We start from the raw sequence: 14,896 nt of genomic DNA, 5'->3' as shown, positions 1-14,896 counted from the left end.
GAGCTGCAGGTGTAGCCACTGTGGAACCTCCACTTATCCTCGCTGTGCTGCTTCCTTTGCGAAGGAATTTATTTGCAACTTCCAAAATTATCTCTCCCCTAGCTGCCCGAATGAGCTAAAGTATGATAAAACCACCATTTGGTATTAAAATATCTCTATGACGCGGGATAGTTTCACAGTGGAAACTTTTTATAATGTTTATTGGTTGGAACTGGGGAGGGTTTGAGAGTACAATAGGCTCAAAATACCACCAACATATGAGTGAACTTCCAGATATACAAACAATTTATTGGTCATCTTGAGTTATTTTCCAGCATTTAGACATGTTCAGAAATGATTATTAGAAATGACCAGTACCACAAACGTTCCAGCATGTTTCCTGTGATGCCATAAACTGTGTCAATAGCCAATGTCTTGCACCTTAAACTTGTCATGATGCTGGTTAAATAACATAGTTTCATTATATAATGTTATGTCACATAAATATACATTTATATTTCAGTTTACACATTAATAACACACAGCTTTTGATGAGTACAAAGTTGTCTTTCATGGGTTCTGTGTGTTGTTCGATCATGTGCCGTAAGTTCCCCAGACTCTGGGCAGAGAGTCACTGAGTCAGTAAAAAGTGGTGTTGAAAGGTTCTTCACGGTCTTGATAATCATGTGAAAGCCCTTTAAAGTACTGCTCAGCTTTTCAGAAGTGTTTCAAACATGTTTGAAGATGCCCTAAAAATTAAAAAAAAAAAAAAAAAAAAAAAAAGTTCTTGTAAAGTGATATAAAAAGTTTTAAAAAGAAGAAGAACTGCTCGGTAGAGTTCGTTGAAAAGTCCTGGAAGTGCTAAAGAAGTCCTGCAAAAGTCTTTGAAATGCATCACATGTCTTCAAGTTGCAGTAACTGTGAAATCACTGAAAGCCCGGTCAGAGTGACGAGCGTTTTATCCGCGTGGTTTGTGTCCTCGTCGTTAACTTCTGATGGCCGTCTTCCTGTCTCTGTCTTTGTTCTGCAAGAGAGAGAAATAAAATCTCACATCATTGAGGACTGGACGCTGAAATCAGTGAGGATGAAGACGAGTAGGAGACAGCTATCTCCCTGTAAAGCCACACAAAACATTCTTACAACCCAAAGTTTTTGACAAATACAACACTGGTGAGCTTTAAAGGTCCCATATTATGCTCATTTGTCAGGTTCATACATGCCCGAAAATGTTTACATGCTGCAATGTTCAAAAAATACATTTTTCACTGCTGAAGCACGTCTATTCACCGTGTGTGAAGAGAGGGCAGTGACAGTGTAGTTGTGACATCACAAACTTACGAAAGTTGCAACAACTCATTTAAAGGAACAATATACATTTCTCTGTGGGTAGAGCTTTTGCAACTAGACTGGTAACATTATGAAAAAAAAAATAAGGGCCATTCCACGTGCTATTAGAGAGATTTTCTGACTTTATATAGAGCCAGACTGGCTTTTTCCAATCTTTATGCTAAGCTAAGCTAGCTTGCTGCTGGCTGTAGTTTAATATTCACCTACACAAGTCTGACATCAATCTTTTCAGCAATCTCTCGGCAAGAAAGTGATAAAGCACCTTTCCCAGATTTCTCCAAAATGTTTCTCTCAATGATTCAAAGTTGGGTTCAAACAAAAGAGGTTGCTAATAATTAGTCATTTCTGTATTTGAGTCTTTGTACCAATTTATCATCTCTTGGTTTTGAAAGAATCCCTCTGGAGTTTTATAAACTCCTGAATGTAAAGCACAGTAAAAACTATATGACAACCCTTCTAGAAGGGTACTGGTATGGCACAGTTGTCAAACACTTACTCAAAGATTTAAAAAAGCATTAAAGGTCCAGTGTGCAGGATTTATTGCCATCCAGCATCGAGATTGCAGATGGCAACCAACTGAATATGCCTCACCCTCCTCTTCCAAGCGTGTAGGAAAACCTACAGTGGCTACACAAAATGAGAAAAGGCCCTTTCTAAAACCAGTGCCCACATACTGTACATGGACTGTGGTAGCTAACTCCATAAGCAGCCTGAGGAGTGACATCGTGAGCCGATGTACGACAGCGCTGCTTGATGATATGCTTCTCATTTATCTGTGGTATCAGCACAGTGAAGCCTCGATTTCCTGGCTGGTGAGGAGGCTTTCTCTATCTGGCCAGGAAAATAACATCACATTTTCCCTCCTCACCTAACCTCTGCTCTGCTCACTTCTCAGGCCATCTACAGTACCACTCACTTTCCAAGCTACAGACAGAGGATTTTTATTGAACACACCGTGGGGTGCTACGGAAGACGTGATTGCTTTTTGAATGACTTGTCAGTGCTGATGTTTGATCAACTCGTATAAAATGATCTTAGGCTGTTTATCCTAATTTGTGTTCACCTTTTATGGACAAATGTGTAAAAAAGCAAGTGAAAACAGGTACAGCTTCACTTTCTGGAGCGTCAGTCAGCTCCCCTGCACTCCTGTCCTCTCCTGACTTTTCTTTCCCCTTCTCATATCGTCTCGACTAACCCTCGCACCTCCCCCTCGCCTTCCTCTCATCAGCCGAACACCTGTTACACATTTCCTCTCAGACCGTGCACAACGTGTAGGTGTTTGGAAAAATCCGTTTGACTGACATCAACAAAGGTGGGTAGGTGTTTGGAAGGGTATCAGGCGGTAATGAGGGAATGAGCTCATAGGATTTGGACAGGAATGGGTCCTCCCACTGATTGAGGTTAGCGAGAGGAGAAATAGGAGTTATTATTGTCAATACGTCGTCCAGCTGGACTGCGAGCTGAGGATCATTGTTAGATTGCTTATATTTAAACATGAACCATCACCATTATGTTGTTAGCATTGTATGCAAATAGTCATCTGTTTTTTTTGCAATGTCTAAAACCAGGTACTCCTTGGTGTGCTTTTCTAATTACTTTCTCTCGTGGGTGCTCAGTATACCAGATTCATTGCAGCCACAAGACTGAAAACTAGTTTGTTTAACATTTAAGTGATTTATTGCCTGGATTGTACCATTTGCTCTCTTTATTTTCATTGTGTTTTGTTATATAAATTATGCCAACTATTGTATTATTCACAATAGAGGTGCATTAGCTTTAATTATGTTAGTGACCTCCGAGGCCAAAATTGAATCTCAGTAGTGGACTAGGGGCCAAACCCAAAAACCAGTTGTGTCGTGTCATGGTGTTGTTGCTATACTATTTCTACCTTAGATATTTATTAAAAGATTAAGACTTGTGTACTGTGTATTAAGCACCTACGTTGTCTGTGTAGTGTCTGTGTTCACTACAGTGGCAAGTCTATCAACTCGCTGTCGGAGGCAAGAGAGAGCAATAGTGAACAGCTTGTACAGGTGTATCTATTCTGGAACAACTTTAAATATTCAGGACCAATATGTACTTATATATATACATTTTTGACAATACTATTGTATTGTAAAGATGCAAAATTGTACTTAAGTCCCAAGTGCGTTTAACTTGGTCTGCTGTCCTCAGACTAAGAAAGAAAATCACTAAATACAGATCCTACATAAAGCATATAAAGAGCATTTTTTTTTAACCTCACAGGAAAATAAAAGATAGCAGAAGGAACAATTTATATTATTCTTGTTTTTTTCACTAGAAACATTTGGTGGGCCAAATCAAACCTTTGCAAACCTTGAAGTGTGGGCAGCGACAAAACAGCCAAGATTCAAGCCCCTACATGCTGACCACCTCTCTTCCAATTATGAAATGTCCAAAACAGTCTTACTTCCTTCAATGGAAGGAATCTTGCCAGAGAACATAATCCTGGCAGCATTTGCATTAAGTTTGATTTTAATTATGACCAATTAGTATTATAAAAATGGGACGGGACTATATATAGGTACTCATCTTGTTCCACTATGCAGTTAAAGGCATAATGACTCAATCAATGGTCACTAATCCGTTACTTTTAATAACTATTGTTGTGTCTAATAGCCTAAATGACCTGAGAAGTATATTTTTTAATTTTCCTTTTTTTAGTTGTATTTTGCTATCACACACTCTCTACATGGAACCGTCTCATATGTTTCACCCAGAGCCTGGAAAACTTTTTGCCCCTGACTATTATTATGCTTTCTCCAAACACAAGCTATGAAAAACAGAGAGTTGGACGGCACCGTGGAAACATTGTAAGTATTTATCTGTGGATATAAAACTACTTGAAGCAGTTGAGAGAAAGTGGGTACATGACAATTGGATGATTTACCAAATTACATCAAATTACAATGAAATCATTCGGAATCGGCTCACGTTCCGCTGCGAGCGCTCACCGGCGGTTTGGGAAGCACAGCTGTAGCTGGTGAGGGCGGTTCAGCTGGAGTGTAACTGGTTCAGTCAAAACAGGAGGAGGGGGGCTTTAAGGCTCGCCTGGTAGTCAAAACAATCTCCTAAGACTAATAGGGCACGGTCGGATGACATCTCTGCTCTCTCTTTCTCCAGCCACCACCCACCCACACACACACACACACACATACACACGGACATACCAGTGACCTCCCAGGGGGGTGATTTGTCCAACACTAATATGATTACCTGATGATGTTTACTTTAGATACGATGTGATGATATTACCACACTTGAACAATATTGTTGTTTGACTGAGGTGAAAGGAGCCTGCTTTAACTCGAACGCAAAGTCAGTAAACACCCTCCTCACGACATCTTATCAAGTCAAATTCAAACTTTTAGTATTAAGTTTTTCCGAAACTCAATCTGGGCCGTTCCTTTACCTATAAATGTGGATTTTCCATGCCCGCTCTCTTTCTCTCTCTCTCTCTCTCTCTCTCTCTCTCTCTCTTTTTTCCTGTGTTAAGTCGTTCTGTCAAATATAAACATCTAATTTAGTTTCTGGCTGCGTGGCGAGAGGAATGACTGGTTGGAAAAAATAATTCCACTTGGTCACTGGCCCGACAATCGTATAAGGAGATTAGTATTCAACCATGAAATGAAAACTGGTAATATCCCTTTAGATTATCCAGTGAAAATATGTGAGCATGCGTCAGCTCCCTCCAGTGTCCAATAGTAGCTGTAATTACCCTCGTAAACGAACATCGATTAGAAGATCCCAGACATACATTCAAATTAAAATGCTGATGTCTTACAATAAATAACACATCAGGTGCTTAAATTAAGCTGTAAACCACAGTCTGACATTTACTTCATGTTCACTGTGGTTGGCTAATAAGCATCCTGATGGCTCCTGAAAAACAGACGATTTATTTTAGATTGCCTAATCAGATGTAATTCGCACCAGCCGGCCACACATACACATAATCACTCCCACATTTTAAAGGTGCGCTCTGTAGTTTTGGGGACGACATTTTTATCTGGAGAGAAAGATTCAATGATCATGCAAACGAACACAAGCTCTCTTTGTAGTCATGACTGAATAAACTGAATAAGCAACCTGACCTTAAAGGAAAACACAACTTCATATTGTTTTATTTTGTTTATATTTGGCGGACCCTGCCACCTTTCTAGCTCCAAACAGCATTCTGGACCATAAATCCTCTGAGAACAGCTCGTTAATTCAGTTACGGAGTAAACGGCATTAAGTTTGTATTATGACCTCACTGATGTTGTGAATATCAATATTCAGACTTGGATTTTCTTCTCCAAAACTACAGAGTGTCCCTTTAATAATCGGTTGTAGTGACTCCGGAACAAGCTCGACTTCATTTTGATGACTTCATTCTGCGACACACCAACCAGCACTTTATCATCAGTGCTAAGATGTGCACCCTGTAACAGCCACAATGTCATTACCTTCAGTACATATTGTCTTAAGAAACTGCACCGTTCTCTGCTTTTCTCTGTGATTTGCTCTTTCCCTGGATCACTTTCCCGTAGTTTCGCTTTAATTTGCTCCGTGAGCAACCTTTTCCCCAAAGACCAAATGACAACAGAATGATAGTTTTGCTAATAGATTTTGTTAGTTATCTGACCCGACTTCTTCTGCTGGCTTTAAATTAGGGTTTAACTGCTTCCATCTGTGCTGAAAAGTACACAGACAGGTCCATGCATGAAGGCACACGTCATGCACAGAGCCAGGCTCACACACACGCACAGACGCACACCGAACGTGGGCAAGAATACATTTTAAACTTGCCTGCAGTGTATCATAGCCGCCTCTGATGCACCTCATTAGAGCAGCTCGAACTGAGAGGCGACCAGGCGAAGCTCTCGCTCTTGAGGCACAAAACATTAACTGCGAGTCAACACCAGCATTATCAGCAAATGAGGGTAATTTAGTTTTCATCTATGACCTCGAAACTTCATGAAGGTGACATCATGCTTTTTCCAGTGAAAACAGACTAATAACCGAACGGCCGCAGTCATTAGTCCTATCCATGCATTTAAGCCCTCTTAAGGTGCACGCTTCATTTGCTCGCAATAAAGAAGCAAAGTGTAGTTTCGACACAGAAAACCAAACTGTCTGAACCGGAGGATAAATAGCAAAGTTGATTATCCCGCTGAGTCGCTGGCCATTGCTCTGCCTTCTCTTTCTCGGCTTCTCCATCTCTGCTTCCACAACTTCCTGCAAACCATTACTTTAGAAAGTGTTGAAAGCACAGTCGTGATCCAGGGCTCCTTAAATGAGTAATCATATATGAGTTTTGTTTTTTTTTTTCTTCTTCGGGTGTCTAGAAAGACCCAACAAACTGCTGTCTGGGTGAAAATGCAAGGGGGGAAAAAAAACGAGGAGAGAGAATGAAATGCTTTTGATAAAAGTCTCTGAGAGCGGCGCACTGCGCCCTTACGTGTCGCGCCTGCATGTGTGTGCGTATGTGTCATACTCGTGCGTGTGCGAGCATGCAGCGAGGGCGTTTCACAGAGAGCGGTTTCCAGGCTTCTTTAACATCACCATCAAAGCCCAACGTCAATGTGTTTCTAATAGCAGCAGCTGAATTAAACACTGGCTGTACAGGCCTCAGCAGAGGATAAATCATTTACAGAACAATTAGCTCATTTGTTGCTCCGCTCTGCACTGCCAATGACTTCCAGACACAGAGAGCCAGCCAGTGTGTGTGTGTGTATACGTGTGTGTATACGTGTGTGTGAATGTGTGCGAGGGTTTTAACTGTATATCTACAGGGAGGTAATGTCAATCTGTGTCACTCAAATCAATTTCAAAATACACACATTTACCCCCCTCTCACACACACACACAAGCGCAGATAAGTCCGTTTCCAGTTGCACGGTGCAGTTTTAGTGCCACTGTCTTTCCATACGCCCTGCTTTCCAGCCACCCACAAATATCATCACACATAAAAGTTTTACTGCAGCCGACTCGTAAATTAATGCTGTGTTCGTGATATTAGCAGCTGTATACTCATTTGTTAGCCCTGCTGTGTTGCTAAGTTTACACACTTCTTTTTTAATTTCTAGAAATTCCACATAAATAAGATTCCTGCAAGTTGGAATTAAGTCAGGGCCGAGCTTTAAAAAAGCCTTGTAAACTCCACTAAACTCAATCATCTCAAAGGAGCGACGGTCTGTTTACAGCAACCACACCATAAGTATCATAGCAGTGATATTTTTCCAGGTTTTTATTTTGTTTCTGAACTTATAAATTCGCGTTTAATTCGGCGAATGAGCTTCTTTAAATTTCAAATCTTTGGAAAATGTTTGGACGTTGGATCCCCAGCTGAAGAGGAAAAAGTTCGGCATGATCGCTGTTACTGGCAGATGACTCCCTGCTTCTGTTTACGTTTGCCACTGAATTGAATTGACCCTGTCCTTGTTTCAGGCCAAAAGCAATAAGGCACGGTTGAGGAGGAAACTGTTAAATTGCTTCAAGCGCTACGGCCCTATAGGGCCACTGTGTAGTTTTGGAGAAAATGTTAATATTGACAATACTAAGGACGTAATAATACATCTCAGAAATACTTATTTTTCCATAACTGAAAAGACAAGTTGTCCTCAGAGGAACATAAGGTCCAGATCACCGTTTGAAGCTAGAAAGGTGGCAGGGTCCGCCAAATATAAACAAAGCAAAACAGTATGAAATCGTGTTGTCCTACGCTGAATAAGCATCCTCTCATTAACACTCAGTAACATTACACCCATATGCTGCCTTCACCTGTGGCACCGATAAATATGTATTCAAACACCACTGCAGATGCTCACCTGGTACGACACGTCTCGGTCATTAAGCGTGTCTTTTAGCAGACCCATAGTGGAGATAACTCCACCACAAAGATTTAAATCCTGCTGTAGGTTAAGTCTGAGCACCTGACAGTCGCACTGATCAGCATAAGCAGAGAGGCCTAACACAGGATATCTGCATCAATCAACCAGACAGCACAGGGATTTAAGCAGCCCTCTGCTCACCTCAATCCTCTCTCCTCAGCCCCGGACATCTCATTTACAGATGTAGCCATCAGGAGCGACCTGCGTTTTTCTTTTTTTTTTCACTGCGAGTATCAAAGGCATCAGTTGGGCTCCTGTGTATCCATGCCAAACTGCTGCTGCTCCACACCACTCTCTTTTTTTTTAAAGTCAAATTTAGTCAGGAATGAGGTTGATGACTGGCTCCTCATCAAAGGATACTGAGTCAAAATGTCCCTGTGTGGATACAGCTGACAACTTGAGAGAGAAAAATATCTAACAGTCATGAAGAAGGAGAGATTTTAACCATGATTATCATACTGAATCTGAGCAATGAAAGTGTTCAATAGGTCTCACCAGGTAAGAAGGACAAAGAAGATTTTCACTGTTCTTCAACTGCCACTGAACTTCAGGTAGATTAAAGGATAAGTGTTCACACATCCAAAGAATTCTGAAACTTTTTGAATGCATCGTCACAAGGCGGCTAAATAAATACGCGTATTTCACAGCAGAGCCACAATGAGAAGTTTTTAATAAATTCAATTTCACTTGCTGTAAAATCACCCTCCCCACAGTAACGTTCAGACACAATCAATAAATCATCTACGCCTCAGATGAATTAAATTCAAACTGAAATCCGTCACTATCGTGTGCATAAACACAGAATAATGAAATCACATTAGTATTCCAGTGAATATGTAATACGTGCAGTAGTCATTACTAACGTGACTGTTTGTTTTGAAACAGTTATACTGTACACACACATGTAATAAGAGGAAATGAGCGTGTACTTTTCTCACTTTCAGCCTCTACCACATTGGAAATAAGTGTAATTGAAGCGGCTGCTCTAAGCAGACCTGACAGCTGTGATGAACCTCAATGACCATGAAAACATACAGAGAGAGCACTCAGGACACAAAGTCTCATTTTACCCTCACAATCATTTCCTCTCTGTAATCACCAGCTCTGACTCTGCCCTTTAGCCCACTTAAACACACTGTATGGCCACTTTTCCAGGGAAAATGAAATTCTCTTAGGTTCTGCCAATCACAGTTAACCATTTGTATGCTAGGTGAGCCTGGGATCCCTCGTGCTTCTCCTGACTGGGTAAGTCTGGTGAAGAGACTGAACCCAACAACAAACTGATCCCTCTAACAGGTATTATCTGTGTAATCGTCATGGTTGTCGTGAAAAAAACCTGCTGATAACATATCCATAAGTTGCACCTTTGTACCGGGTGACATGTTTTTTCATCAATAAAAACATGGGCATCTTACTCTTTACTCCTGTTTGTGCAACGTCTAGTAAAAACTAGAGTGCCCAGCGGTTTTTTTAGGAATTTACTGAGACATTTTTTTAAAAATCAAACTACATGTTTGTGAGCTGTGTTTTGTGTTTTCTTAGGATCTGTTAATGAAAATATGGAATAACAATATCGTTAAAGGTGCTCTCAGTAGTTTTGTCAAAGGAGGAGGAGCTTCATCGATTGTTTTCGTGACTGAATAAACAAACTGACCTTAAAGGACAATACACTTTCATACTGTTTTACTTTGTAATGTTATTTGGCGGACCCTGCCACCTCTCTAGTTTCAAACAGTGTTCTGGGACCTAACTTACCTCTGAGTTGTCTGTTTATTCAGTTTATGTAAAAAAAAAAATTATATATATATATATATATATATATTTTTTTTTTTATTATTTATTTATTTATTTATTTATTTTTTACATAATATTATCATTATCAACACAGTTTGTGTTGATAATATAAATATTAAAATTTAGAGTTTGAATTTCTTCTCCAATACTTCAGTGCTCAAGTTTATAAGAGAGCGCCTTGGAGTTTTGTTATGATTTTTATGCTGGCATGTCCAAAGAGCACTTCTAGCAAACTCAGTTTCAGAGGCGCTTATATCTTTACATTTTTTATTTGAGTCACTTGAACTTGATCTGCGAAGGCAAAATTATTGTGTGAGATACAGTTAAGGAAAATTAAATTGAATTCACATATAACTTTTCACTCCTTATGCACAAACCATGTGTAGGTTAAAACTCATAAATCTTTCTCCAACTCCTCCTCTCTCTCCTCATTTGTAATCGTCGTGGATCAATCTGAATAAATCAATCGTGGGGAAAATCGAGAGATAATAACTTTCACCTGGCTTCACTTTCTCACTGCACTGCATGAAAACATTAAAAGTTCGATCTGCCCACATCACGCACAACACAGAACAGTGCCAACTGTTGTTGAGCTAATGTGAAACAGCATAAGCTGACCGACGTCAAGTAATCTAAGTGTCCACATTTCAAGGGTCTGACATGAGAACGTTTCAAAATAGTTTTCAACCCAGCGTGCATTTATAGGTCAGTCATGCAGCGTCTGCAGCAGCGAGCTGACAGCAGCAGATAGTATTACACAGCTCCTACTGACAGCTCTGACCTCCACCAGGCTGATCGATATGCAGAGAGCCGGGGGGGTGGAGGGGGAGCGAGAGATGCTTGTCTAGAGGAAAAAGGGTGAAGTGTGCCAGGGTAGAGGAGGAAGAGAATAGATGTGAAGAACTCACGGAAAGGACAGACTGAAGCAAAAAAGAACGGGAGACGGAGCAGAGGAACGGACTCAGCTATCTCCCAGCCGAGGGTGTCTGGGTTTCAGACGCTGAGGACGTCTAGGCTTTCACTCACGACGGTTCAGAGGGGAGGCAGGAGGGAGGGGGGAGACACACACTGCTGAGACTCAGGTTATCCCCCAGCTAAAGGGTCTCTGGGTTTAGACACTGAGGAGGGTATTAGCTTTCACACACTGCTGGGGTAACGGGGGAGTCTGCCAGATGTCAGCTCCTTACCCATAAATCCTGCTAAATGGGCAGCGGCTAGGTTAGAGGGGGAAAGTTGAGCGGACGTCACCTCTCTATCATCCTCTGCACAGGCTGCTGGAGTCATATATTATTAATTTGCCTTCAGTCAGCTGATAGGAATTCTTCATTCCCTGCTATTTCTCATCAGACTGACGATTTTCATGTGCCAGGAGTGTTCTTGATTATGTCGATTTCCTGTGCTGAATCAATCAAATGTGAGCTGAACCTCAGACCGGATGAAATTCTCCTTTTCTGTGTCTCTATTGAGCTGTAGGACGACAGTGCAGCAGTGGAAGAAGTGTGGAAACATGTTAAATCTGACATTAAATACTGGAAAAAAAAATGTTTGTGCAGGACTTTGTGTAGGAATTCAACTCACAAAAGCCCTTTAAGGGTTGAATGTATGAAATGTGCAGTTTTTGTCTTGTGACATCCAGTTTCAGTGGAACAAAGTCATTACCAGTTGCCAATCATTGTATCTCAGGTCAGTTATGATTAAAACCTTCTATTCAGGCTGACGTCAATACATTCTTCAAATTATACACATGGTTTTGGATGGATTTCATGGGTTCCCGGTCATAAATCTCACTCACTGCATAAGTGCCCTTGTAAAAATTCAGATTCATATTTTTAAAAACAGAAAGAAAAAAGCACCATAGTTGGGGTTGGGTGTTTTTTTGTGTTTTTTTTTTGTGTGTTTTTTTTTTTAACACAGCAGTCGTGCACATCTTGTCAGTGCTGTGTGTTGTTAGCCCTCTCTTGTGTAGATTAACAATCACACTGCCTTGCTGTGATGTGCAGCAAATCTCAGAAAGCGGCCTGAACTTTTGAGCCACCTGCTCGAGTAAAACTAACCCCCAACAGAACAATAACACACAGTCCTTCACCCCAGAAGAGGACTTTAAAGAGGTTCTGCTTTTAATGTCCCTCAGGGCCAATCGGGTTTATAGGCATAGTCACTGATCTCAGGTTAGCTTTAAATACCAAATTGACCCTAAAGCACTGCATGGTTTCCCAAAAGACGTTTCACTCTAGAGAATGATCAGCTTTCCCTTTGGCTGAATCTGAGTTTTTTTTTAAACATTCTTATCCTGGATTCATTATTTTTAAGCTCCATTTATTTAGCATTTAGAACTTAAAGGCTTCATGAACTTTTTTATTATCAAAGTTGTTAAGGCCACACAGAAGGAATCAACTGATGATAATGCAAGTATTGTTTTGTTGGAGTTTTTACTATAAACACATTTTTATCTTTGGCCTTTTTTGTTTCTTGCTTGTTGATTTATAATTGTTCGTCTGCTCACCATTTTCCGCTGGTTGCTGAGGCAGAAAGTACAGATGTGCTTCGGCTGGCCTGATTGGTCGGATCCTCGGGTGGGGGAGGAGTTAACGTGGAAGAACGGTGGTGAGGGAGCGTGGCACGGCTGTCCGTCATGAAGCCCCTCGCCCAGGAGCAGGACGTTCCCCAGGTGACTGATGTAGCTGCTGGCCAAACGTAGCGTCTCGATCTTCGACAGCTTCCTGATCATCAAACGAGATTCACAGTATTAATCAAAACATATTTCATATTAATATTATACTATTTAAAAAGTGTACAATAATGGGAAAAAATTGTCATGCATTGTTATGCAAGTGTTGCACTTTTATATTTCAAAATACAATATGCAACATATATAGAACTCACAGACAGTGATACCAGCCTTTGAATGTTTCATTTAAGTTTGCGCTGGCAACTTCCTGGACACTAACTCTATGACACATCTATTACAGGAAACATCCATTATTACATGCAGTGTTGCCTCAGTTAGATTGCAAGGTTGTCCCAAAACTAATTCAACAGTGAGCTACATCAGAGTCTATTTATTTCTGTTCACAGATGGAAGAACTGTATTTAGTGTCCTGAACCACTTTGACTCATGTCTCTCCTCACCTGTCTGCAGGCTCGGTGGGGATGAGTGTGCGCAGCGCTGTGAACGCTGTGTTGACAGAGTTGGTGCGATCCCTCTCCCGTGCATTGGCTGCGTTCCTTTGGCGGCCCTCTGGCTGGGGAGAAGACATTGGGGGGCCAAGCCTCCCTGACATGGTCCCTACATCTACCCCACCTATTCCCGAGCACAGCTTCCTCTTCCTGTTCACCTTGATGTGAAAGGCAGATGGTGAAGAGGAGGATAGGCGGAAGGCGGCAGAGTTGGATGAGTTGCTGGTGCGCTCCTCGGAGCCCGAGCCCTCGCTCCCGTTCTCCTCGTCGTCTTCAGAGAGGAGGGCGATGTCGCCGTACAAGAAGCGGCCTGCGGGAGGCGCCGTGCGCAGCATGGCGAATGTCATCTTCACCGCAAATCGGCTCTGACAGCTACTAGTCAGACCTTGTGGCACTTCCACTTGCAAAGGGTCAGCTTGTGATGTTTTTTAGTTTGTTGTCAGCGGGTGATGCTGCAGACTAACGGCGTCCACTCCGTAAATCGTCACTTTACCCCCAACTTCTCTTCTTTGCAGAATGTGTTAAGCCAGGTGAGTCAGATACAGCCCTGATGAAGTTGAATCAGGTTGGGGTTTGAGATCAGCAAGTTGATCCTCAGTCAGTGGTCAAGAGCAACTTGACCTGAGAGCTGCTGTGTCACAGGTGGCTTCAGGTTCCTGGTCCGTCTTGTTTTTCTCTCTTCAAATCCAAGAGGTCAGCTTTTCTTCCAGTTAATCCTTTGGACCAAATTTAAAATGGCATGATGAAGTCAGATGGCCTCTGTGTTCTCTAGATCTCTGTCTTGGCTCTTAGTTTCTAAATCTGTCTGTTTCAATCCCAATAGCACAAATGGCTCCCAGTCTGTGGCAGCAGTCTGAATTTCTCTCTCTCTCTCTAGTTGTCTGTCTCTCTCTCTGCCTCTTTGCTCCACGTGTGCCTGCTGTCTGAGTGTTTCCGTCTGCCCCTGGTCTTATAGCCGGTGGGAGGGCCGGAGGAGTCCTCCGCTCCTCCCTCTGAGCGCTGAGGGTCCCTCGGCTGCTGTCTAGAAGCAGGCCAGAGAGACCGGAGGCAAGAGGCAAACCATCAGCGGGAGTTTGTTTTGGCTGCACGCTCATGTGTTTCAGGGGAAATCCACCCTAAAACAGAACCTGTATCATCGGCATTTGCTCTGTGAGTTTGATGACCTTTGTGATCACAGAGGAAAACATGTGATCCTATCAGTGTTAATACTGTATACGAACCCAGTTTCCTGGACAATGATTTAAAATGGAAGAGAGACAGAGATAAGGTGTTGTCATCTCACAGGAGTGATAAAGCCACAGTCTTAGACAATCTCTAATTCTGTTTGCTCATTTTTTTTTATATCCTGTTGCAGCAAGACATGAACGTAACTCTGTCAACTCAAAGTTATTTTCACTCGTTGGGGTCCAAATTTTCATGCAACAAAGAACTGCATCACATCCATTTAATATGAATTCCAATTTTATGTAATAATTTATTTTAAGAGGACTACAGGAGAAACATTTTCTCCAATTTTCCTGTTTCCTTTATGTTCGATGTCCAGAGTATGGAAAAAATGCTGAAGATGAGGGAGCACCCAACTTTTTTGAGCACTCCATGGTCAGCAATTGAAAGCACGCGCACATTTTGTGAGAGCAGAATTCAGATTGTGCAATTTAGTTTTTTACTGTCAACGCATTTTGATTTTTGAGACAAGAAGTGAA

The 14,896-nt window shown here is 41.6% G+C and overlaps 1 protein-coding gene across 1 annotated transcript; it reads right to left on the bottom strand.

Annotated features, from left to right (window-relative positions):
• Nucleotides 1-274: 274 nt before the first annotated feature.
• Nucleotides 275-13,540, bottom strand: LOC119006272 (basic helix-loop-helix transcription factor scleraxis-like). The gene is made up of 3 exons (XM_037074794.1): nt 13,146-13,540; nt 12,520-12,736; nt 275-1,003 (listed from the first exon to the last, which is right to left on the bottom strand). Exons 1-3 carry the CDS (start codon nt 13,538-13,540, stop codon nt 965-967), a joined length of 651 nt encoding a protein of 216 aa, XP_036930689.1. The 3' UTR covers nt 275-964.
• Between the last annotated feature and the right edge of the window lie 1,356 nt (nt 13,541-14,896).

The sequence above is a fragment of the Acanthopagrus latus genome, chromosome 17 (assembly GCF_904848185.1).
Source record: "Acanthopagrus latus isolate v.2019 chromosome 17, fAcaLat1.1, whole genome shotgun sequence".
NCBI lineage: Eukaryota > Metazoa > Chordata > Actinopteri > Spariformes > Sparidae > Acanthopagrus > Acanthopagrus latus.
Note: the sequence above shows the minus strand (reverse complement) of the source record. Positions and strands in the feature narration are given on the sequence as shown.

Bases quoted from the DNA above. Each gene is read 5' to 3' on its own strand.
- LOC119006272 (XM_037074794.1), bottom strand. From the start codon at position 13,540: ATGACATTCGCCATGCTGCGCACGGCGCCTCCCGCAGGCCGCTTCTTG. The intron at 12,737-13,145 runs GTGAGGAGAGAC...TTTGATGATCAG, and splicing joins CCCACCGAGCCTGCAGACAG to GAAGCTGTCGAAGATCGAGA. The intron at 1,004-12,519 runs GTGAGCAGACGA...TCTCTCTTGCAG, and splicing joins TCAGCAACCAGCGGAAAATG to AACAAAGACAGAGACAGGAA.